This window comes from Archocentrus centrarchus, chromosome 5 (genome assembly GCF_007364275.1).
Source record: "Archocentrus centrarchus isolate MPI-CPG fArcCen1 chromosome 5, fArcCen1, whole genome shotgun sequence".
In the NCBI taxonomy this organism is placed as follows: Eukaryota; Metazoa; Chordata; class Actinopteri; order Cichliformes; family Cichlidae; genus Archocentrus; species Archocentrus centrarchus.
The window spans coordinates 29,177,468-29,202,763 of NC_044350.1; the positions used below are offsets into that span (position 1 = coordinate 29,177,468).

Consider the following 25,296-nt stretch of genomic DNA (forward strand, 5'->3'; position numbering starts at 1 on the left):
GAAGCCTTTGCACATGCTTATGATCTGATTTCTGTGATAATTATAAATACTCTTTCAATTAATTTGTCTTTTTTTGCAACCCATTTGCAGGTCTTTGAGAATAATACTACATATATTAAAAAGAATTCAAAGCCTCAGGACTCCAACGGGAGCTGGGAAAAGTCTGATAGTGATGTCATGAAGTGTCTCTCTGCAGTGGGAGCTACAGATTACTAGTTTGAGAATGGGGCGGGGGGCGGGGGGGATGAAGATTTTGAGATATTTAAAAAAAAAAAAAAAAAAACTTCTCATCTCTGATTGGGGCTACATTAGCTGCTCCAAGCATAACACACTGATCAGAATAATAAAAAAAACAATATTTCTCATCCCACAGCGTCATGAAAGTAAAAGTGAAAAACTCTTGAAATTATTTTAAAATTTAGCAGTAATAGATTGATGTATGCTGAAAATTTCAAGGGTTTTGCCTCCTTGCAGTCTTTGACAAAGCATTTAGTAATAATAATGGTTACGCATTTGTTGCAGGGCCTCTTTGTCTAAATGTGTTGTTCTTTTCTTTTTGCTATAACGAGACAGTAGGAGAGCTGCTCGAGCATACAGAGAACTCAGCAACAGTTCTGCAGACCTTAACCTCTGTGGCAATCATCCAGCTCATCTGAGGTGATGATGGGTTGGAATGGGCCATCTGTGTGAACTCCATTTGTGTCCCTGAGGTCACTGTGGCCACAGCAAGGTCAGGCTAGTTTATGCAGCCAGACCTGATGAATGGACCACAATGGATTTTCTCTGGCTGAAATACTTGGCTTCTGTGCCTATTGATTGACTCTGTTTGAAGTTTAGTTTTCCATTTTACTCAGGCATTTGCCTTTGAGGAAGCAGCGAACCCACAGAGTATAAATGAAACGAGTGTGGAAAGTTGCTTTGGACTCATATGTTGGCAATTTGTTTGTTGAAATCTAAATGGGGCTCTTGTTTTAAATGGTTACTATGAATAGTAAGTATTTCAATCACAGCTTTACTTGACAGCTTGCAGACATGGGATAAAAGTCTGGATTGTACAGGTCATTGATATTAATGGACCATACATGTATTCATGTACATACTATACTGAAACTTACTCTGCCATTCAGCCAAGTCAGTCAATCAATGAAACAATTGATTAGCCAGCCTCTTTTACTTACACACTCTATCTCAGACACTGCAATTGGTTGTAATGAAAAAGAGATGTGGAGCTTAGCCATACTAACAGTACATTTACTGCAGCGGCTCCAAATTGTCTCAAAGGGCAGGAGACAAAACGTGAGCGGCTTAAAAGACTGAAGTGCAACCCAGTTAGACCTGTCATTCTTTTCATTCATTGTCTTTGTATTTTATGGGACATACTGTTCCTTGTAGTTACCATAATCAAGCAGGTTGTGCAACAGCAAGCTGACTTTCCCACCAGCTTAAGCTAAAAATGTTGCACACACCAGCATGACTTCACATTCACTATGCCTTGAAACAATGTGAACACTCATTGTGAAACTGAATAGCATTCAGTGCCCTCTGTAACATTGTCATCATATAACACTGATATGACATTTGGGCAAGTATGTAATTAAAATGATTTTTTTCCCCTGTAAGTGGTCTAGCACTAAAACCAGTCTAGACCTGAATAAACAGATTAGCTGCAAAAAAATGGGACCTCAGGATAAAACAGGTGGTTACATTTGTATGGTGCAGTATCACTCTACTGATTGTTAACTCTATATACAATGGTAGCTTGAACCATGTAGTCCCTTTTTTCAATGTTCTTCAAGGCAAATCAGTGCAGACCACGAGCTAATATTGTGATCAAGGCTAAACAATCCTTGATCACAAAATGAAAATGCTTAACATGCTGCATATTGCTAGAATGTGTCCTCTTAGAAGTGGGTCAGTGTAGCTATCTGATACTGGAAGAGGCCCTGATCAAGAGACCAGCAGAGAAAGAGCTCTGCTTGTGGAGAACAGCTTCTCTTTCATCTCACAGTGCTCCCCTTGTCTTTTTATCTCTTCTTCTCTCCTCTAACTATCTCTTGTTCTCTTGTGTCATACCCATGTTTAACTATGCACAAATGATTTTTTAGAGGTGCTGAGGTTGGCTGAGTCCTCCATCAGTGTGTGATATCTACACACAGAGAGAATTAATCTTCGCTTATTTGCCCTGGTGGAAGCGAGAACACTTGGAGCTTTCATGTTGTTATCTTCTTTCTGCAGACACGATGGACCGAAAAGTGCCAGATGCGTTTTTTATTTTCATTGTTTTTTTTTTACTTTTCTCTTTCATTTATGATGGCTACTTTATGTTGTAATGGAATTATTGTCAAAGGGTGTATAAATAACAGGGAAACTTAAGCTGTCAGGTTTGTGTTTTTAGTTATATAACATAGATGCAATGATGAGACTCATGACACTTGAGAAATATGAGATGAATGAAAAGAGGAAGAGAACATTCGCAAATTTGATACAGCCAAAAAAAAAAAAGAGAACTTTGCAGTTTTCTGTACACATGCAACTGTGTGTGTTTGCAGAAGAGAAGACAGTTTCACAGAGTACAAAGGGAGGGGAGCAACATTGTTCCTCCCTTCGTCCTACTTCCTTTAGTCTAGCTGTATTTGCCATGGGTGGGGGGTGGGATGGGGGGTGAAAAGAGGAAGGAAGGGCAATAATATCCTCACATTACAGCACATGCTTTTACCTCACACACACAGAGATATGGATTTTGATGGACAGCTATCAAGTTTTTTTTTCTCCAAACCTACTGCCTGAGCGACAGTGAATGTAAAGTGTCATTGTCAGTCTCGCCTTTCTCCTTGTGGCTGACAGTGACATCAACACCCTCGCTCTTGTCAGCTTGACTGCATCTGTACTTGTGGAATAATGACTGAGCTCAGGATGGCTAAGAATGTCTCATTGGATGGACTACTCAACAGTCCCCCCAATAAGACTTTTTTCAAGAGACGATGCTTTAGTGACGTGAGTATTTTTCATTTGCTGGAAGTGAGGGTTTTTTTTTTTATTTATTTCTGTTATCTTGTTTAATTCTTAAGGTTGCTTAGGGACTAAAATATAAATGTAGTGTGTGGTGTTGTAGAGCAGGGGAGAATGCATAAACAGATAAAATGCTTTAGTGATTTTTTTTTTTTTTTTTTTTTGCCACAAACAGACAAAATAAACCATTTGTCTGGGGTGGAACTATTAATGGCAAATACTTTTGTAACCCGATGTTATCTTGTAAACATTTTGTATGTTCCATAAAGAGGTGCTTTTTCCTCACTGTGTGTAATTACATATCTATAGTTCATGTTCTTCTATGCTAACAGAGCGCCTCCACAATTTGGGAGTGCATTGCTCCCTTTCTTTCTCTCAAAAAAAAAATTCAGCACTGACGTGGCTGCTGTGTAGTCTGTGTGGTTCACTGATAATCTGTTCATCCTAGGACAGTGTTTGTTGATGTTTGCTCTGCAGTCAAGAGCGCAGTATCTCCTTGAATATCATATGGCACTGTTTATTTTCACATGCAACAATAGACTGGGGCTGCACCTTTGGCTTTACTAGGTCAGGATCAGATGTGTGTGCATTTGTGAAGCATGCTTTTATGGGTGGAGGCATATGTATGTATGAGTTTACAAGTATATTTTAGTACATGCATGTGTGAAAATGTTTATATGCATACATGTGTATTCTATCCTGTGGTTGTGTGTGTATATGTGTTTTGCAAGCCCCTGCAGTGCTCCTCAGTAAATTTAATCTGTCATGTGGAAACATCAGCTTGGCACTTCAGTCCACTTGTGTTACATGGTGAACAGAGGGCTCACCCCACAACAGGCACTGCTGTCAGGGCCACTGCAGATCTCTCCTCCTTCGGCTCAGGTTGGAGCTGCTTAAACGCCTTAGTGTGGAAGAAGGCGCATGCCTAAGGGCATTCCCTTTTCCCTAACCTCTATGAGGGATTCTGCTAATTTAGCAAAACATGGAATTATATTCTGTGGCAGTGAATAGGTGAGATGTAATTAAAAGCGAATAGCTGTACTGAAACCTATTTATCTAATGAGCAATATTGGTGTCAATTCACTAAGTGGACACACGCTGATTACCAAACATCATGATTATACCACGGTTGATATAAAACCAAGTTGCCAGATCATGCATGATCATTTATTTTAATTTCATGTTTTGCACACTTTGCGTGTTGCCTGATAGGTTGTAGTGTGAAGTGTGTCTCATTCACACATTTAATGTGACTGTGTGCTTCAGACACCAAAACCAGAGTGTCTTCCAGCTAATTGCGCAGAGTCAGATGAGCTGTTGGCTTTAGCAACAGAGAAACGCACCATGGAGCTTTGATGCTCATTTCCCCCTAAGAGTTACTTGTTTACAGTGTGTTTGTCTTGAATCGTGGAGGAGCGATTCTCCAGGCACTGAGTGGAGTCTCAGCCAGATTGGTGTCAAATGGGATGCGTTAGGGAGTGAATGAAGAATTAAGGGGTGCCAGAGATTCCAACAGGAAATCTTATGCCTTGAGAATGCGCAGAGAGCGTTTACACTGAGCAGAAATGAAGGCAAAGTGAAGACCAACAGGGAAAGAATATCACTACAGCTATACAGTTTTCAAAATGTACTACTTTGGATTTTTTTCCTCCAGACCTCGGACCTGTTTGCCATGATCGAGAGGTTGCAGGTACTGTAAATGATCTACTGGCTCAGCCTTCTACTAACCCCAACCCTTCTACTTAAACCTGTATCAAATTGCATCCTCAGAATTTTCACTTTGGACATAAAATCTCCATTTACTTCTATTCCAAGGCTCCACTTTTTTCCCTGCTTTTCCTGCTGTTTTTGTATTCAGCACTGCACCTCAACTGGAACACTTTTCTGTGTGTGTCCATGTATCTATGTATTTGCCATTAATGTGTCTTCTCGCAGCAGTGACAGCCTCTGGCTATCTTCAGAAACCTTATTCGTCTGAATGTGCTGAACAGAGCTTATGTGTTTTCCCTTCACAGCCGGGTAGTTTTGACTGCATCATCAAATAGTTGGATTTGTAGAAATCTAGTTTTTATTGTAGCCGGTGATCTAGTACTTTAGTGTTACACAAACTATAAGCAAGAACAAAAGATAGAGTACACAAATGAACAGAGAGCAAATAGTTAAAACAGGGACTAAAAAAAGAGTGTTTAATTGTGTAGGTATCCACCGCATTGAATTGAATGAGGAGGTAGTCTGTAAACTAACTGAAGGGTATCTCATCTTAGATGCATGTTTTTCATTAGTGATCAAAGTGTGTCATCTCAGGAGACTATTTTAATATGAATAGTCTACTATGATGATACCTTAACCCAAAGAGGCACAAAATCATTGTTTAGATTTACAAAAATACTTTAAAGGCTATTTAACTGGTTTATCTCAGAAGCTGAAGTGCTGAAACCAAGAAGAATCACAGGCATTAAAGACATGATGTGAGATACATATTACTCATGTATTCATTCATACTGTCCAGAAAAAAAGTAAAGTGCACAATGGAATTTAAGGAAAACTGGGAAAGCATGTTCATGTCTATCAAATTGGATATGTTAATCAGGAATGCTTTGGGAACTGTCAGCAGTTATTAATCAATGGAATAAGAATAGATAGATTTTATATATAAACCGTATTTTAGTCCACAAGTAGAATTGTGGATGGTGAAATCTGCAGTATAGCTTGATGGAAACACTCTTTCTGTTCTCGTGGAGCTCTTCTTTTTCTATCCATCATTTCTAAATAATCACTCTTTGCTTCCCTTTCTCTGGTGATTGAGACTTTTTTTTTAAATTTAATGTCACCATGAACTATTGTCATGCAAACTTATCTTGCACTCTGTTGCTGCAGCACAATAAATTTTAGCTGTACTGACAGTCAGCATTGTGCTGAATCTGTATTTCTCTGTACATGTGTCAACCAGTTGCTCAGATATCTTACCTGTGCCATCAGTATCCTGTTTGTTTTTTTCTCCTCATCTTTACAGGGTCACAGAATGGATGAGCAAAGATGCCCCCTCCCTCCCCCCCTCAAAGTGAGTCACAAATCCTCACATCTCCTCGTAGACCACAGTCTGGTAAAGTACCTGTAATGGCAAAGTTATAAACCTTTTCCTTATCGGCTGTCAGACAAGCTTTAGGATGCTCACTGGCTGAGTTAGGAGCTCGACGGGGACCGGGGCTGCAAAATCCTCTGCTCTCCTGTTACCTAGACAGTCTAATGCAGTTAGTATTGAAGGCAAAAATGACACACAAAAGATGGTAATGAGCAGACAGAAGGACATAAAACCATTTACTGCAACTGTAAATGGTGATGGTTTGGCTGACCTCACCTGTATAATGGAGTTTATGGAGCAAAGACTCCTGTACAGCTTAGCTGTGGGAAAAATCTATAGTTATCTTCACATTAAGAATTCAAAAATCAAATTATTATTGTTATTGTGTCTCAGTGTGTGCACAAGACCACTTTGGGTTATTAATAACTGAAATATAGTGGGTTACTTCTTGGGAAAATAAGGCAACCAATTCTTAGAAACTCTTCTTCTGTTACCTTTTGATTTAAGTTACGACTGTATTTATCCAAGGTTTATGTTTCTGACAGCCCAAACTCAATGACGCACAAGGTTTGATCCAAAACAGGTACATAAAAATCAGAAGCCTTATGTGATTTAAATTGGACCTTTCTCAAGTTCGAGGTCATGCACCTCTGGACTATTTTTAATGTGGCTGCTGTTCTTAGAGCTCTCAGTGAAAAATGCAGTACTTACGCCTTTGTGATAAGCACTACATCTCCTTCAGTGTTTCACAGCATTGATCCTTATATTTGACAGTTAAAGGGAAACGCATCTGGCGAGCAGTCCAGGTGTTGCGCGAAGATTGTGTTGGTGTGTCCAAAAACAGCAGGAGGTGGCTAGTTGGCACGCACCAGGGTTCAGATCGTTTCCCCTCGGTGTTCTTCCTCAGATCTCTCAGGATATTACAGCAGCATTCCGCATTTACTGTCTCACTCTGGGAGATGATTCTGTGGTGTATAAGTCAATGAATGTTGGGGGGGGGGGACAAGCATATGCTCCTTGTCTCACTCCTCAACTGATGAACTGTCTTTGGGGCTTGGAAGCTGGACTTTTCAGCTAAAACCTGCCAGGTCATAGCCAGAGACCCAGCACTTAACGCTACTGAAGATCCTCTGCGCAAAATGTGGGTCAAGCAGAAGTTCATGTTTGCTCTCTGCCCACATTTAAAATTGTAAAATCGTAGCATACACATTGCAAGTGGTCAGAACGGGACTTCCAGGCACCTATCTAAAAATAGCAGCCACGCTGGAAGCTGTCTGGACATGCCCGGGAAGATTGCATCGAATATGAGAATGGACACATTTAAATCAGCCAAGGCTTTTGATTTTTATGGCTCTTTCTGATCACATCTTCTTAGATCATGGGAATTAGAAAAAAGTTATTGTTCATGTCTACACTCCTCTATACCTGATAAACATTAGGCTGCATTAGGCTCTCCAATTAATACTAATTTGTTCCACTAACTTAACTGAAAACAGACCAAGACTAAATTTACTTACACACGTGCAGATCAAAACATAGTTTAGCATTCAATAGACTGAAAACTTACATACAATGTAACAGAGCTTAAATGGAGAGTTGTTTTTTTTTTTCCAGCAACTCTACTGAACCAATCTAAGATGAAAAACCTGCTTTATGGATGGCAGTGTCTGTCGATCAGTTGCGTCACTGCTTTGCCAAAGATGCCTCAACAATTACTGGATGAATTGCCGTAAAATTGTTTGCATGCTTACTTGGGGGTTCACCAAGTTTCTTCTTCGTTACTGACTTCCCACCTCTGTGCATTGTCATAAGAAGTGTTATGTAAGGGGTTGCGACTCTCACTTACACATTTCACAATGGTGTCCTTGGTCATGAGAACAAATCTCGCCGTGAGGCATTCTTGGGGGGAAAAAGAGGAAACCAGTATATCAAATTAAGAGAATGTTGGTGTGAATTGCAGCAAACATGAAAAATTAACACTACAGTAAGTGAATACAACTGAGAGGATGAAATGAGAGAAAATGTTTGCTCTTGTGTTTTGTTCAGGGATTTGTTTATTACACGTCGCAGCACACATTAGCTGCCAATAACTGAACGCAAGTTTTTATGACACCAGTATAACTTTATTTAGGTGAGAGGCTGTCCTGTTATCATACTGACTCCTGGGGGTTGTAGCACCCAGACACTGGAGGTTATAAAATATGTAAACCTTTGCCAGATGACAGCCAAGTTTAAATGGCCTCTCAATAGTTATGTAATCCAAGTTGGAACAGTGAATACAGACTGAAGCCTTAGATAACACTTTCTTGAATAACAAAAAGAGCTAAACCGTGTATTCTCCAGAGCAAGCTATAAAAAATTTGTCAAAGAAACAGTCTGACAGTGTGGCCTCTCTCATGTTCTCGGGATAAGGAAAAGTAAGTGAAAAATGCAGAACTGAATGTTACTGTAGTTGATATTCTGCCAGTGTCTGTGCTCATTGTTGTTTTCCAATGAACCAAAACTGAAAGTATGACTACAAACGGCTGTTTGTCAGCCTGACTCATACTCGTTTCTATCCCTGCAGACAGAGGAAGACTACATCCCGTATCCTAGCGTTCATGAGGTACAGTCCACATACCTTCCACATATATTTAAAGCCATCAGAAACTCTAATGCTAAAGGTTTAAATGAGAGCACACAAATTCTGGGGCAGTGAAATCAAGTTAATGCACGCTGATAGTACACTTTACTTTTCTTTATCACCATTATTGCCTGTGACTTTCAGGTTCTGGGTCGCAACAGTCCTTTTCCACTCATACTGCTGCCCCAGTTCGGAGGCTACTGGATCGAGGGGACCAATCATGAACCTAAAGACCCACCAGACGCAGATCAACCTCCTTGTCCTACCTCCCACATTAAACTGGAGACAAATAGTACTGCAAAGATCTACAGGAAGCATTTCATGGGCAAGGTAAAACATGAGGAAGGCGGTCTGGTTTTATGCACTGCAAAACCTATTCTTTCTTTTCCTTTAGACCATCTTTTGAATGAGCCCGTTCTAAAATAACATTTGTCTCCAAAAACAGTGTGAAACCAGAAAAGCTCCTCGAAACATTTACTTAATCCTTATCAGTAATGCAGTAATATTGTTAGTATTTTCTTCCAAAGTCATAAAGTGTCATCATATGTTGTAAAGCAAACTGTCTACTTTAAATGTGATATCTGTTATGTAGCTAAACACTTGGGGATTCCAGCATACCTTTTTCTGCAAGGAGATTTCAACCACTTTCCTTAATCAGAGGACTGTTACTGTCTTTAAGCCTTTTTATTTCTAATATACAAAAGCATTTTTATCATTTTATCACCAACTGTCAGTTGCTGGAAGAATATCCATCTTTCCATTAAAGTTTCCTCTGCATATCTTCCCCCAGGAACACTTTAATTACTACACCATGGATGCTGCCCTGGGCCACTTGGTCTTTTCAATGAAGTATGATGTCATTGGGGATCAAGAGCATCTGCGCTTGATGCTTCGGTACAGTTTCCTATTATCTTTATCTCTTATTAGACCTCCCTTACCCCTCCACCCTTTGCCTTTATTACATTTTGTCTTTTCATATTTCTCTTTGTCACTTTTTTTTCCTGTCTCCTGAAACTGCAACAACCCTGGCATTAAATATCTGCGCAATGCATTTATTTATTTATTCTTTTTTTTTTTTTTTTTGCATGGAAAATAGAAATGTAAAATAGGCCTATTCAGTACAGAGTTTGTTTTTTTTTTTTACATGTCTCAATGGGTAGATTTGCTTTTTTGTTCAAGAATAACATTAAATCAAGGGAAAATGTCACAGAGCAAGATAACGTTCTCACGTCCCCCAGTACAGCAATGGTGGTCACAGGTTCCCTCAGTTATAAATATTGAAATGTGTTTTCCAGCTTGATCCCAAATAATAATGAACACTGAGCTCCAGAGTCCAACAGAGATTTGTGTTGACCATTTATATACTGAGAATTTTAGTTGTAGTCAAAATTAAAGGTGGTACAATATACAAAATAAAGGCACAAGCCTCTTTCTAAAAATCTGCAACAAAGTAGACAACACAGCAATCAACAAACTATTCATCTGTGTTGTTCATGTGCAGTGCCACCCACCCACAGCCACCTAAACCTCACTCAATGAAATCTTCCACTCCTTCACATTCTGCTTAAGACTGATGAGGAGGAGTGAGGCAGAACTCAAAGCACCGTACAACCTGTGAATTAATTTTAGCACCTGAGAGATTCCTCTTGATTTTAAGAGCTGTGTTTCCTCTTTGTTAATAGAGCCTCAGAGTGGATGAGTGTGCAGTGAGGTAACAGCCACTCTGCCCACAACATTTTTCGCATAGTGATGTTTCTCAGTGGGTGGGCACCACCCACGGTCACCTCAGCTTGTGTAGTCATAGGCAGTGACGCACAGTTATATTTAAAGCACCTGTAAGATCTACGTGATAAGGCATAATCTGTTTTTTTTATTGTGCTGGAAATGCCCCTACAGATGGCAAAAACACAACATTTTATAACATAAATAAGACCGCCCCCACCCCCACATTTATATCCAGCTTTTCTTTGCCACATGCCATTTAACCTTTAATGCAGTTTGCTGCTGTGTTAGTCACCCAAAGTTTTTTCAGTAACTGTATGCTTTAAACTCTGAGTCCTTGATTTCATTGTGCTAGTTATGGATGGGATTATTATTAGATGCATCTTGTTATTTAAGTGCCCATCGGCCTTGAAACTATGATAAGCTGGGGCATACATGACTCTATCTTATTGTTCATGCAGAGTACACATTTCAGTTCATTTTTAACTCTTATGTTTTCACGTCTTTGAAAATGATTTTTTAAAACATGACACTTTAACCTAATCTCTTTTTTTTGACTGCTCTGTGCACATGGTTTCAGCATGTGGAGAAATCCAACGTGTGCAGGCTTAGTAACTTTTTAGTTACGCTTGCAAACCTATTATTGGAAAATTGGTGTTTGAGGGAGAGGTTTGTAAATTCCAGAGTTATAAATTTTGAGTTCATTAGCTTTAGAGGTGCTGGAAGGTGGATTTTCCCTTTTAGACTGAGCCAACCTTTTCCTCTAATCTAAACAGATATGAAAGTGATATCAGTTTTCTCATCTTCTATAACACTTGATGAGAAAGATCCAGATGTGAACCGCTCCTGTATGTATCCCTGTATTATTGCCTCACTGAATGTTAGCTGATTTTTATTGTTCAGTTCCTCTGGACACAGATTACTTTGCAGCAGCATTCAGTGGGTGCACAGCTTTCCTAGTATTGTTTATTGTACTGCTTGGATACAGCAGTGCCCCCCATCCAAAAATAAAAAAAAAGTAATGATGCCCATTCAACCCTCTTCTGGGCAATCTTGGCTCAGAAGCATCATGTGTAAAGACCATTATGCCCCCAGGTTCACACAACATCTATAAAAATGGTCCCCTTTGAATTGACAGCTCACTTGCTTGGAGGCAAAACATCACAGAAAGAGCCGCGTACAACCACAGGGATTGCTTTGGATTAGAAATAGAACAGAGGACATTCTGACTTTTTATACTGTTTGCCTTTCAGCACAAAACAAAAAACTTATCATGATGTGATTCCCATTTCCTGCCTTACTGAATTCCCCAATGTGGTTCAGATGGCCAAGGTAAGCCCTTATTGTCATTATACTGAAGAAAAGAAATCTCTGTACATCTAATTTGACGATGCTGAGTGTACTTTTTGATTCACAGCTTGTTTGTGAAGAAGTAAATGTGGATAGGTTTTACCCTGTCCTCTACCCGAAGGTAGGCAGAAGTCCTGTCACTTTTTCTTTGGATCCCTGTTTTCCCTAACACTTAAGTAACATGAATCCGACTAGAAACTCAATTTTCTCTTATCCTCAGGCATCAAGGCTCATTGTCACCTTTGATGAGCATGTAATTAGCAACAATTTCAAGTTTGGAGTTATTTACCAGAAGTTTGGTCAGGTGAGTGCACTTCAGTGATGCTGCTGCTGCAGCTTATCTTTGCTCTTTGAGTGTGTCACTCCTCCTGAAAATGTTATTTGCTCCTTCCCTGCAGACATCAGAGGAAGAGCTGTTTGGGAACATGGAAGAAAGTCCAGCCTTCGTTGAGTTCTTGGAGTTTCTCGGACAGAAAATTGAGCTTCATGACTTTAAAGGGTTTGGACTGTTTTCATTATGAAGTCTAAAAAAAAAAAAAAAAAAAGCACTTTTGGTTATTCTCAGTATGGCACTCCAATATGTCAGATGCTGGCCATCATTCACATCATGCTATTGACCAGGATTGGCTTCAAATTAATCCCTGGAAGAAAGATTGAACGTGTCCTGATATTTGTAGTGTTGACAATATGATTGAGTAGGTAGAAAACGTGCTCACTAATGAATGAGCATGGATGGACAATCATCAGAGAGCACGTATCTATGTTCTACCACTTTGTTATTCTCTCTTCTGTCTTGTGTCTTTCAGCTGTTCACAGTGTTCTACTTTCCTTTTCATGGAATTCCTCCTTCTTCTGTTTCTTCCTGTTTTATTTTTATTGACTCTGCTCTTAAATTTCCTGTCTGGTTTTTCTTTTCCAGTTTTCGGGGTGGGCTCGATGTCACTCATGGGCAGACAGGGACAGAATCCGTCTACACAAATTTCCATAATAAGGAGATTATGTTTCATGTGTCCACCAAACTGCCTTACACAGAAGGAGACTCGCAGCAGGTATGGTGATAATTCCAGTTATTAATCATTTAAGAAATCAGTTTGTGTTTTCAGAACCTTCAGTAATTGATTTGTAAAGGCCCGTCCTTGTGACACCTCCGTGTGTCTGCAGCAGCAGCTGGTGGGTCAAGGCATCTGACTTGATGCTGATAAAGGGAGATGAATCATTTTAATTTGTAACCATGATGTGCAGAGTGGGAAAAGGATGATTAAAATGGAACTTCAGGGATACTGCTTTGCTTTTTTTGCTGAGAGTTGAATGAGAAGAGGAATCACTGTAATGTTCTTACAGTAAAAACTGTGTTGAGAGCAGAAACAGAGGTGAACGGTTTGTCTGGCAAAGACTTACTAAAACTCTTCTAACATGTTATAAATTTGTTTATTTTTTGTAACATTGATTTCTGGTGTTTGATCTCAGCTTTTGATACCACTGAAAATACATTTCACTTTAAAGTTTGGCCTCAAAACCTGGTTTAGATCATATTTGTTAGAGCGTTCTCAGCAGTCGCTGATGAAGCTTCTTCTTCAGTGGTCATTCTGACGTGTTGTGCCCATGGCGCTATTCTAGGCTCCTTGTTGCTCTCTAATTACATGCCTTCACTTAGACTTATCCACAAACACAATTTTTTTTAATGTTTTCAACAAATAAATAAAACAAAATTCAGCCCTTCAAAGTATCTTCATTACAGAACAGTTTGCTGCCTGTCCACAAATTTTAAACCAGCGCTCAGAAATCTTGGTGTACTGTGGGACAATGAACTTTCTTCTCATATACAAATCAGTGTTGTTCTTTTTAGAAAGTGGAGGCTTTCTCCTGACAGCCCTTCCAAACAAGCCATACTTGTTCAATATTTTTCTAATTGCACTGTCATGAACTTTAACATTCAGCATGTTAACTGAGACCTGCAGAGCCTGAGATTTAGCTATTGGATTTTTTCCAATTTCTCTGAGCACTGCAGACTGACCTTCAGGTGAACTTTCTGGGATGTCCACTCCTGAGAAGATTGTGTTAGCATACATCCGAATGCTCCAGACCAGCAAACTGCCCAAACCTCTGCTGTTGTACAGTTGCTCACACTTGCTGATGATCAATTAATCGAGTGAATTTGATTTTCAGCATCTGGCTGCTATTTACCCTTTTAATTCAGCAGGGAGAGTGTTCTTAGTTTTTCACGGGACTGCAAGCTTTCTTTTTCACAACTGTATAAATTTCTTCTATATTTTTTATTACTACAGTATCACAGAGATTTGCAGATATTAACAAAGAAAATATATTTATTTAGGTTTTTGCTGTCCTCACTTACCTCACTGTTCTTGAAAAATAGCATTTTTCATGGGTTACCATTTCCACTAGCATCATATTGGCCTCTTTTTGTACTGAAGCATTTCCTCTCCTGAAGTCTTTTCTGTCTTTGGTGCTATGCTGCAGTAAGCTACATTAGTCCTTAGTTGCTTTTCAGTGCCTCTTAGAGTAGTTTGAACTTTGTTACCACAGTAACCCTGTACAGATGGTCCATATTGCCTAGGCATGGAGAAAGACGCAGAGGGCATAAACAACACCCACATGAGATGATTCACCAGGGAACTCAGGGGAAAAGAAGGCAAGGTGCAAGAATAATAGCATCGCATTATTTCTGGGAGGAGAAAGTGAAGGATTTATGTTGGCAGACCTGACTGAATGTAATCAGATTTGAAAGGTCTTAAAGTAATAACAGATGTCAAGTGTTTCAATTCAGTGCCGCATGTGCTGAGTTTGTGTGTGTGTGTGTGTGTGTGTGTGTGTGTGTGTGTGTGTGTGTGTGTGTGTGTGTGTGTGTGTGTGTGTGTGTGTGTGTGTGTGTGTGATGATTTTATAGTGTTGCAGTGTGTGGTAAAATTAGATGAAAGTTATTCAGCTGTGTGGTTTCAGAAAGCCCCTGTGTGAGTAAATATCAAAGCTAATAGATAATAAGCTCAGGGCTGATGCAGTAGTAATCTGGATGATCTGAATCACAGCCATATGCATCCTGTCTAATTCTCCTTCATTACCGTCATTACTGTCCTAAAAATGCATTTTTCACAAATATATTTATTAACATTTGCCAGAAACAGCTGCCCGATTGTCCATATAAGCAATCAGATGTAACCTATAAACTACCTGAACTGCTAGTAGAAAAGCAAAAACCATCATCATCTCTTAATCCTAGATCAAATATTTGCTGTATTGTATTGTGCATCCAGCTGCGTGACTCTTGAGACATTTTTAGGAGCACCAGCTAACCCGAGAGCTCATTTCAACAGGTGTGAAGTAGCTTTGTTTAAAGGCTGTTAATTAGTCTGAATGGCGAAGGGTAATCGATGAACGCTGCTGCTGAGCGAGTGTCACAGTATTGAGGAGTTTTCTGTGGAGGAACACCAGCTTCTTTTTTTAATTTTGTTTAAAGACTCTTTGCAGTGAGAATACTTTTGAGTGATTTCCCTCATCACCAAACTGTATCCATTTGCAAAATCCGATACGTCTTGCCTCCATTTATATGCAGTGGTACTATTTGGGTCACACACAATTTCCCAGATAAGAATCTTTCCTCCATTTTTGGTGGGCTGAACTGAATATAATCTGATATTTTGACTTTCATCAGCTTCTTAAATTTTACTGCTTGGTTGCTGAAAAGAAATATGGGACAGTAACAAGCCTCAAAACAGGAAATGTGCTTTAACTGCTGCAAAGTCCTTCCCTTTGTTTACAGGGAGGGGAAGAAAAAATTCATATTTTCTGTAATTCTCATGGGAGCTTGCGAGCTGTTTAATCACAGTTCCTAGTAAAAGGCAATGAAGTAACAACATCTATTTATATTTTAATGCAGGAAGATGATGTCCCTAATGCAAAACCTTTTAAAAGACATTGCTTGGATAAAACTTATCTGAGAACAGTTGTTTTGTCCTCCAAATGCACGAGTGTCCTTCTGGCAACTTTAAGCTTTTGGCAGCAAGGAACATGAAGTTATTCTGCAGCCATGATAACATTCAGCCACCAGCAGAATCATAAACCATTCTCTGTTTGACTTTGCAGTACCTCTACTGATATTCAGATTCATTAATTTCTGCAACATTCATACTTTGCTTGAATCATTCTAACTCAGTTATAGCTACAGTGAAAAATCTGATAAAGCAGATTTCTGTATATTCTGCATATAGAAATGTTTACCCATGAGTTGCATGGATTTTGCATATGTATTTAATGGCCGTAAAATATTTTTCATCTTATTAAATTGTTGGAACAAGTGCTCCAAGATGGATTTCATTTCTTTTTTTTTTTTGGCTGATGGTGTCACGTGTTTCAGAGAAGAGAGTGTGACTCTCTTGGATTAAAGTCATGTCTACCTTGCCAGTGTGGCTATATTTCAGTCAATCTTTTCGAGCAAGTGCTGGCAGTGATTTTCTGACAGGCCTGTGTTTGTGTCGGTACAAGTGGTCATTTGAGATGTTTCCGCTGTTGTTAGTTTTGTTTATCTGTGCCCTCCAGCTGCAGAGAAAGAGACACATAGGCAACGACATTGTGGCCATCGTGTTCCAGGAGGAGAATACACCCTTTGTACCAGACATGATCCAGTCCAACTTCCTGCATGCGTATGTGGTGGTGCAGGTGGAGAATGCATGTACAGGCGATGTCACCTATAAGGTTGGTCCCAAGGACAGCCAATACTGTATCAAAAGGCTTTGACCAACAGTGACCTGTAAAACCCGTTTTTTGACTTACTCATTCATTTTTAAGGAATTTTATTCTTCTCTCGAGCTTTTGATAGTGACACGTGTGTCTCAGTGTCACTAGGCTCACCTGCTTTCTCTTTTAGGTCTCTGTGACAGCGAGGGATGATGTTCCCTTCTTTGGGCCTGCTTTGCCTGACCCCGCCATCTTCAAAAAGGTCAACATTAAATTCCCCTTCACAAGCAGACAGGATACGCTTTCTTTCACTCTGCCTTATCATCTTTTTATTTGCTTTACTCAGGGCCCCACCTTTCACGAGTTCCTCTTCACCAAACTCATTAATGCAGAATACGCCTGCTACAAGGCTGAGAAGTTTGCCAAGTTAGAGGTGAGAAACACACTGGAGCAAACTGTGCCAAGGGAACATGAATGCCTGTAGTGTTGGTGCAGACTTAAGCACACCTGTTTGCACAAGTCTGCATCCTGCTGGCTGTACTCCGGATTAGAAGTGGCAACATAGATTGTTATCCAACTGTTCTCAGGCGACAACCACAATTCATATCAGCGTCAGTGCTGATGTTTATCATCCTGTAGCAATTGTTCATTACTTTCAACCATATTCCTTCATTTGAAACGGTGAATACTGGGTTTAGAAATGAGCAGGTATGGAAACTAACTGTGTTGTTGTTGTTGTTGTTGTTGTCAGGAGCGAACTCGTTCTGCACTTTTGGAAACACTGTATGAGGAGCTGCACGTCAACAGCCAATCCATGATGGGTCTGGGTGGCGACGAAGATAAGCTGGAGAACGGGGGTGGAGGAGGCGGAGGCGGAGGAGGAGGCTTCTTTGAATCCTTCAAGGTAAAGTGTCCTTCCTCATTTGATGAGGTGCCTTGGTAATCTGCAACTCTACATGCATGAGAGAGAATAGTGATGAGTGGAGAAACTTTTAAGGTGCTTTATTTTGTTTGTCCTCTGTCTCTTGGCTGGGATTCTGGGTATTCACACATCAAAAAACAAAGCATTGAAAATTTTGCGGTATCTCAAAGGACCAGTCTGTGGCATTTGCATTCCTTACTTGGCTGTGACTGCTGAACTCAGTGTGCTCTCACATGATGGTGTGGTTTTGAGGCTGTGGAGAGTCCTGTTGTGTATGAAAGGCACTTTGCTCTGACTGAGAGTGCTCCATCAATGACCATTAGGGTGGTGGAGCGTAGCTCAGCTGCTGAGGCACGGCAGTAGAAGCTGTGATGCTGTGTGCCTGATGAACGATTTAATGACCCCTCATTAGGGAGCTGATGATGCAGTTTGGATGTCTCCCCATGGGCAGAATTCCTTTGCTGTTTTTCCTCTTCTCTCTGTGATGATCCCTAGTTCTGGACCATCTTTTCTGTATTACTCTGCAACTTTAGAGAAATATAACCGCCTTTCCCTGAGCCTGCCTGACTCTGCCGCTTAACATCTGTCTTTCTTCCATGCGTTCATAAACTTTACATAGATGAGCTCCTGCCCAAGAAATCCTGCCTCATTTTTCTTTCTCACCATCAAGAATGGTCTCGCTGCCTTGTCTTTTTTCTCTTCACGTCTCTCCCGGGCTCTTCATATACTGTTCTGCTGCCTACTTTCTCTCATAGGCTTGTTGTGTCTCATGACACAAAACCCAACTCCAGACTCACTCCGTTAAGTGGCAATTTACATCCTTCTCAGCTCCAAAGCCTACACTCCCCTAAATCCTTTGTGAACCTACGTCTTCCACACAGCCTCTCCCCTCTACCTGTTCGCCTGCGCTGCCCCTAAGTGTTCAATAAATAATCATGCATATAACCATACACTTGCATTTGAGCACACCACTGTATACACACATGTCCATATAAATTTTATCCCTTAGCTTTATCGCATTTACATAGATCAAAGAGTCATATTGACATTAACTTAAAGAGAAAAAAAAGCCGGCCAGTTGGAACAAATCTGAATTGGCACTATATGGAGTATATGTGGGGAAGCACAAGTTAGATAACTCATTCCACTGATTTCCACTGGTTTTATCATGTAAAATAATACATACAGTAGTCTGCTTTAGCAAAATAAAAAATTGAAAACATATAATCAGCTTATATATAATATATAATGCTTTTCAATATTCATCAGGGTGTTGTGTTTCCACATATTAACGTGGATCCACTGACAGCATCTCCTCATTTCTCTCTGTAGCGGGTCATCCGCAGCAGAAGCCAGTCTATGGACGCCATGGGCCTCAGTAACAAGAAGTCACACACAGTCTCCACTAGTCACAGTGGCAGCTTTACCCATAATCCCGCAGAGAGTCCCAAAACCCCAGGGATTGTAAGTAGCTCGTTTTGGTTCACATGTTGCCCACCTAACACTTACATTCAGGGGATAATATATTTACAGAGCAGTGCGTTCATGTGCAAACTAATTTAATTTACTGTTCTTTCTCATAAACACACTTTAGGAAGTTACTCTTGTTGGCCCATTGCAGCACTTTACTTTCATCACTATGCTGACATCAAAGCACTCGCTTTCATTCCTGACATTTTAAATTCACTATTGCTTTATACTGAATCAGCTTTCACTGATTGCCTTTTTCCATTTACGTCTCGTAGTGTTCCTGCTAATGACTTTTTTTGTTTGGAAAATTAACAGATGAGTTCATTCTCAGCCTGTCATTCATCCCCATCTGTTTAAAGAATCTTTATCTCCACAAAGAGTGAACGACATAGGGCATTATAGGATGGAATGAGCCCAGTGATTTCCTTATCTATCTATTGATTGATTGTAAGCCCCAGTCTAGTCTCTATTCCTAGTCTTGAAGTGAGCTCAGTCCAGCAGCTGTATGACTACCCAGACTCCCTCCCTGCTTGCTGTGCTTTATCATGATGTTTTCTCCTGCAAATATTGCAACTTTTTTCAGCAGCCTTGTGCATGATTGGCTGAAGAATATGCATGGCACAAACCGTAGGAGCTCACTGTCTTGTTTGTGTCTCTTTGAAAGATAAATTATTTATGCTTTAACTTTCGTACGGTTTGCTGCAGTGTGGTACTGGGTTGCTAACTTTACTAACTCAATTTATGAAAGACGACCGTTTTCTAGAAGCTACCACTTGTTTTGCATCAGCCTTCTTTGCCTCTTTTCTTCTTTTTCTGAATGCATCACTAAACTGACTTGTATCCCTCAGGGCAGAAACTGCTGGCATGCCTGCTACCTTGACGCTCTATATCCTGCCGTGCCCTCCTATGTTGGACCCCCAACCCGCTTTTGCTCTATAATGCTTTTGACTATTCCCTTGATGTTATGTCCTCTGTTAAGTCACGTTTCGGTCTCCTTTTTAAGCATTTTTTGCACCTTGCTGTTTAAATTCTCTGTGCTGCGTGCTTATGATGTATTCTTTTCTTTTCCTTCCCCCTCTTGCTTTTTCAATCTCCTCTCTCTCTGTTTCTGCTTTCCTTGCCCTGTCTTGTGTACCTCAGTCATTGCTTGTCCCAGGGAAAAGTCCCAGTAAATATGGACGTCGAGGCAGTGCCATAGGGATAGGAACAATAGAAGAGGTTCATGTATATTCTACCTATTTGTTTAAAAAATGCATTTAATTTGCTGTTGTTTTTGTATAATGGAACTGTTCAATTAGTATTTACCCTGTTTTAAGGGTGTGAGAGGTTTTCAGCTTTGTAGAACTTAGAAGTTGCCTTCATTTCATTCATTATTACAACCATCCTGGATTTTTGTAGATGGAGGGCACATGTCCTCGATGCATGAATTTGTTTACATCATTTTACTTTTAAGTTAGTTCCTGAACACTGTAAGAGAAAATGTGCTCTATAAACGGAAACAAAGAAGCTCCCGCTTATGTTCTCATACACAGTCACACTTCAGTGAGTCATACTACATCTTAAATTAGAAGTGTGCACCAGCCAAGCCAATGTACACTCTCCACCTAAGGAAATAAAATGTTTTGAGAGTTAAGAGTAAAAATAATCAACTGATTTGTAAACAATTTGTTGACAAATGTGCCATAACATTCACTCAGGATTCACCGAGCCTTTCACTTTATGCGCTACATGTCATGTTTTGTTGTTATTACACTATCCCCAAAATGTGTGTCTTACTCTCCTCTCCCTGTCCGGCATCAGTCACTGATCATTCCTGGGAAAAGCCCGACCAGGAAAAAGTCCGGGCCGTTCAGCTCCCGTCGCAGTAGTGCTATTGGCATCGAGAACATCCAGGAGGTCCAAGAGAGGAGGTGAGAGGACAGAGCAGAGCTGATCAGCAGAGAGTGGGTAGTGAAGAGAGAACAGTGTTGTAACAGATGGAAGACAGGACATTAAAATGAGGGATGCAGCTATTAGAAAATGCACTGTGTAAGATACAAATTCTTCTTAAGTAAGAGGGGGGCTTGTCAATGCTTGATTTTTATTGAAACAAACTGGTTGCTGTCAGTGGTTCACTTCTTGTTGCTCCTAAAAACAATTTTAGGTGATATGAATGCACTGTAGCCATTTATTGTTAAACTAAATCAGATGACCTATCTTGACTCCTTGATATCCTTTCCTGAAGCCGAGAAGTGTCACCCAACACACAGAGGACACCCGACAGTAGCCACATGTCACAGGAGAACAAATCAGACTCCTCCAATCACAGTTCTCCAGAGTTTCCTGCCGCCAAGAACAGGTGACTGTTAATTTCATTATACAATAGTATACCGCTGTATATGTTCACACACACTGGTGCCTTGAATCCATTTGAAGGCTGCATTTGCAGTCTGTAGAATGGAACCAGTGATAGTCCTAATCCTCTTTAGCCAAATTAATGTAACAAAATTGTGACGCTGACTGCTGCCCTTTTGCTTGGAACTGTCTCTTAAAGAACAAGGGTAAATTATTTAGACTTTTTGAATCAATTTTTTTTTTTCTTTGAGATGCCTAAAGCAGCTCAGTGGAAGGAAAGCATGAGTGATTATGTGATCAGAGTGACCCAGGTGTGTAGTTTGGCAATGTGTTGCAGGGCACCATCCATCCCTGAAGCTCAGGACCTTTCCCGCTCCTCCTCCAATGCCAGCAGCTTTGCCAGCGTCGTGGAGGAGCATGAAGCAGAAGAGGAGTATGACACTGGTCTGGTGGGTGGAACTATGCATAGATAAATGTTACTTCCTCCAAAACCAAAATAAGCCAGCAGCTTCCCGGCACCGATGACATATGAGTGTTTCCATTCCCATTTATTTCACTTTTATTGCAGGGAAATGGATCGCTTTTTTTTTTTATCTGTTGTTTGCTGTAAGCTAAACAACTGAAACAAACACTGTGAGAAGGCTCGATGGATTTCACTCCGTCCTACTTATGACTGGTTTCAAAATGTACTACACAATAACAGGTTTTTTTGTTGGGGGGTTTTCCCCATTTCTTTCACCAAGACCATTCGCACTGACAAAGAGACAGGAACACTGCACATGCACAACTGAACAAAGCTTCGGTTTTGATTGTGCTGCCGCTTCATCTTGTTATAAATTACTGGTAAAAAGGGAAATATTTCAAACTTCTTTTTGTCCTCTTCCAGGAAAGTGTGTCTTGTGTTACGCCAGTCAAAAGAGATTCATTTGTGTACAGCTCTGGGGTGGAAGACAGTACCAGCCAAGGAAATCTTCCAGGTGAGCTTGAGAGAAAAGAACTCATATTACTGGGTCAGCGATAGCCTGAAGTTAAGGTAGGCAAGTTACCAAAAGGTCAACTGTTTCACATATCAAGTGTATCTGGGGGAAATCTATATGGGGCAGTTGTTAGAATAACACTCTCTGCTTCCTGAGCAATTAATATTGGAGCAACCTTGAGCGATGAAACTCATCTCAGTTTCCCCATATGGAGCTTACAGCCAACAACAGAAGGCACGATTTGTACAACTTAGCAAACTCTTCTTAAATGACAAAAATGTACTCCGCTTGAAATGTGTAGCGCTGCAAATTTATCTGTGTCTCCCACACAACTTCTGCTGTACCCCACTTTTTTTTATTATCCTTTTTTCAGCTATAACAGCTGGCAGCATTATGTGCTTGAGTTTATTAACCATGACAGCAACACATCTGTCCCCTTCCTCCCAGCAGCCTCGCGTCTCCAGCAGCAACCGGACGGAGCGAGGACATCAGAGCCAAAAGGGACAGACGGCCGGTCCAAGATGGAGCGCGCTCAGCAGGAGCACAAGTTCTCATCGGTGAGACACTATAGTGGTTTCATAAATCTGAAAAGATTAAATATTCCTGCTGGTCCTATGAGATTGTTCTGGGAAACAGCGAACATCTGCACATATGGTGATACTGGTGACATTATTATGTTAAGCAGGTATAATGTTTTTCATGTTAATTTAACTGGTTAGCATGCTCAGCTAAGTCTATAACTCAGATGCCATTAGTTTTGAAATTATTTAGCAATCAGTTAAAAGAGCTGAATAATCAGAGGATCAATAAACTCAGTATCTTCTCAGAAGAATGAGTGTCTGTGGAAAATTGTGGGCCTGTGAATCTAGTTTTAGTTTTGTTTTGTATTTATTGTAAAGCTTTTGTTTTTACTAACTTGCATTTTTCTGATTTTTGTTAAAGTTAAAATATAGATGTTGAGATATTTGACATAATAAGTTTTGCAAGGCTAATTAATTAGCCCGTAAATCTGCATGTTTACACAATGAACTTAAGTGCTCATGTTAATTAATGTGCATTGCCCCCTTTTTTTAAAATAAAATTAACATCAAACATAATGTCAGTATGCGCTAGCATGGCTGAAAACAGAATCAGAATTTGAATCAATGCAAAATGATCAATAGTTGCAGACTGATGATGTGCTTATGTATTATGTTATATGCTGATACTGACTGCATCATGATTTCTCATTTCGTATGTGTATGCAGAACTGTTAGCCACTCTGTCAGCCCTACATTGACATCAATTTTCAGGTAGGACATAATGTTGATACAACCTAAGGGATAAATTCTTCAGTCCCTTTAAAAATCTCATTTACCTGCAACTCCTTTATGCCCATTTATGGATTTCTCCTTTTTCTCCCCTTTTGTCTAAGCAATCCAGTAAGAGGCATCCTTTTCCAAAAGAAACAAGCCAAGGGCGTGTGAACTCCACCGATGCAGAAAAGGAGCAGAGTTAGAAGCCAGATCAAGTAACTGACAGATCTTCATTTGTACGTTTGACATGACAGACATCCAGACACCTGCCTATTGTACTCATTCCATCTCCATGTGGAAACCACCTCTTTGTTCACTACAAAGGAGAAGGACCTCCACACCCATGCAGCATCTTTCAGCTGGCTTAGCACAGTACACGTGCCCGCCTTCTCATTCTTGGAGCCAGTAAGCTCCGAAACCCAATTCTTACTGTAAGAACTCAAAGATCAGGATTCAAATGGGGATTTAACCTTGTGACTGAAAGAGTGGTAAAATAAATCCACACAGATCAAACAGCTGGTCTTTGTTCAGAGTTGAACTACAGAGGAAAGCTTTTTTTTTTTTTTTAATATATTTAAATGTCAAACTCACATCCCACTGTGACACTTTGACGTTGATGTATCAGGTGTGCGTGGCTGTGTGTAAAGCCACGTTTTGTGTTTTAATGTTGATCTATTATTCTTTTCTGAGTATTCTGCAGTAGATATTTGTTGTGTTTTACAACAACTTCAGCAAGTGTGTCCTGTTTCAATCAAGGGTACTTTCATGATGCTGTTGCTGGTGGCTGTAAAAATGTTATTCACCTTTCTTATATTTAAGTGAAGGGTTACATATGAAAAAAAACTGTGCCAGAGTGAAAAAAAAAAAGAGAGACCTATTTTAAGAGAAATGCTGACTTTGCTTTTTCCTTAAATGAATAAAGTTACTGTAGTGCCCAAACCAGCGACGTGCATCATCAGATTCACAAACTTAGAGCAGTTCTTTGAGTTTTTCAAAGCTCTTTGTCACCCCCGACTCGTTGATATCTGTGTACAGGTGTGCATACAGCAGTAATGTGCATGGTGTAAATCTGCTTGTCCAAATCCTCTCCTCTGTACACTGGTGCCATGCTTGACATAAAGTTGCTGTCCCTTGTGATTTGCGTTTTACCAAAAAACCAGCCGACATCTCCAGACGCAGTGCACGCTGCTAACAGAGAGCCAAACGTCACCGTTTCCTACTTTGTATGTAAAGTGTAATATACGTACGCGACTTAAGCACTACATTTTCAGAGATGTTCCTAAACACTGACCTTTTTTGAAAAAAACCTGATTTGTTGCTGAAATTGAAATTACACTGTGACTCGTCTTGAAGTTGCCTTTACGATTGTCACGTGAGCTGCTTCGAGAAAAAAAAAGTTATTTTTAAGGGCGCCAGATGGCTTGAATGTAAAACGAGGCAGAAGTGGTTTAATTTGTACATATTTGCTCAAGTGAATAGTTGTACTGTGTTGAATCTTAACAGTAAACTTGAGCCTGAAACAGCTCAGAGAAGCTTTTTCTTTTCTTTTTTTCTCTTCAGTTTCGAAGGAAAGAACTGATGCAGGGAGTCACTTTATGTCAGTGACGTGACTAAAGCAGACTTTTGTCTTCTGTGAATTAATGACAGCATTTATTGTCTGTTACAGTACAAAATGTTTGAAACGCTGGACCAAATGTACTCTGTATAATGTACTCATCAAGGTGTTTATAGCTTAAATCACTCTAAATGCAAATGGCACATGAAGAATATAGAGAAATGTTCTGGTAACAGTAACACTTGTGTTACAGCCTCTCAGATTGATT

The 25,296-nt window shown here is 40.0% G+C and overlaps 1 protein-coding gene across 3 annotated transcripts; it reads left to right on the forward strand.

The window, feature by feature from the left end:
- Window positions 1-2,716: 2,716 nt before the first annotated feature.
- On the forward strand, window positions 2,717-25,127 carry rap1gapb (RAP1 GTPase activating protein b). 3 transcript variants are annotated; one of them, XM_030728976.1, is made up of 24 exons: window positions 2,717-2,994; window positions 4,664-4,699; window positions 6,023-6,070; window positions 8,658-8,696; window positions 8,859-9,044; window positions 9,505-9,608; window positions 11,690-11,768; window positions 11,854-11,907; window positions 12,007-12,090; window positions 12,185-12,285; window positions 12,706-12,835; window positions 16,338-16,493; window positions 16,666-16,737; window positions 16,822-16,908; window positions 17,227-17,379; window positions 18,730-18,861; window positions 20,008-20,085; window positions 20,668-20,777; window positions 21,092-21,205; window positions 21,521-21,650; window positions 22,088-22,178; window positions 22,626-22,735; window positions 23,426-23,470; window positions 23,593-25,127. In XM_030728976.1, the coding sequence occupies exons 1-23, from the start codon at window positions 2,899-2,901 to the stop codon at window positions 23,432-23,434; spliced, it is 2,199 nt and encodes a 732-aa protein (XP_030584836.1). In that variant the 5' UTR covers window positions 2,717-2,898; the 3' UTR covers window positions 23,435-23,470; window positions 23,593-25,127. The 3 variants fall into 3 exon arrangements, with proteins under 3 accessions (XP_030584836.1, XP_030584837.1, XP_030584838.1); XM_030728977.1 differs by lacking the exon at window positions 20,008-20,085; XM_030728978.1 differs by lacking the exons at window positions 18,730-18,861; window positions 20,008-20,085.
- The last annotated feature ends 169 nt before the right edge of the window (window positions 25,128-25,296 follow it).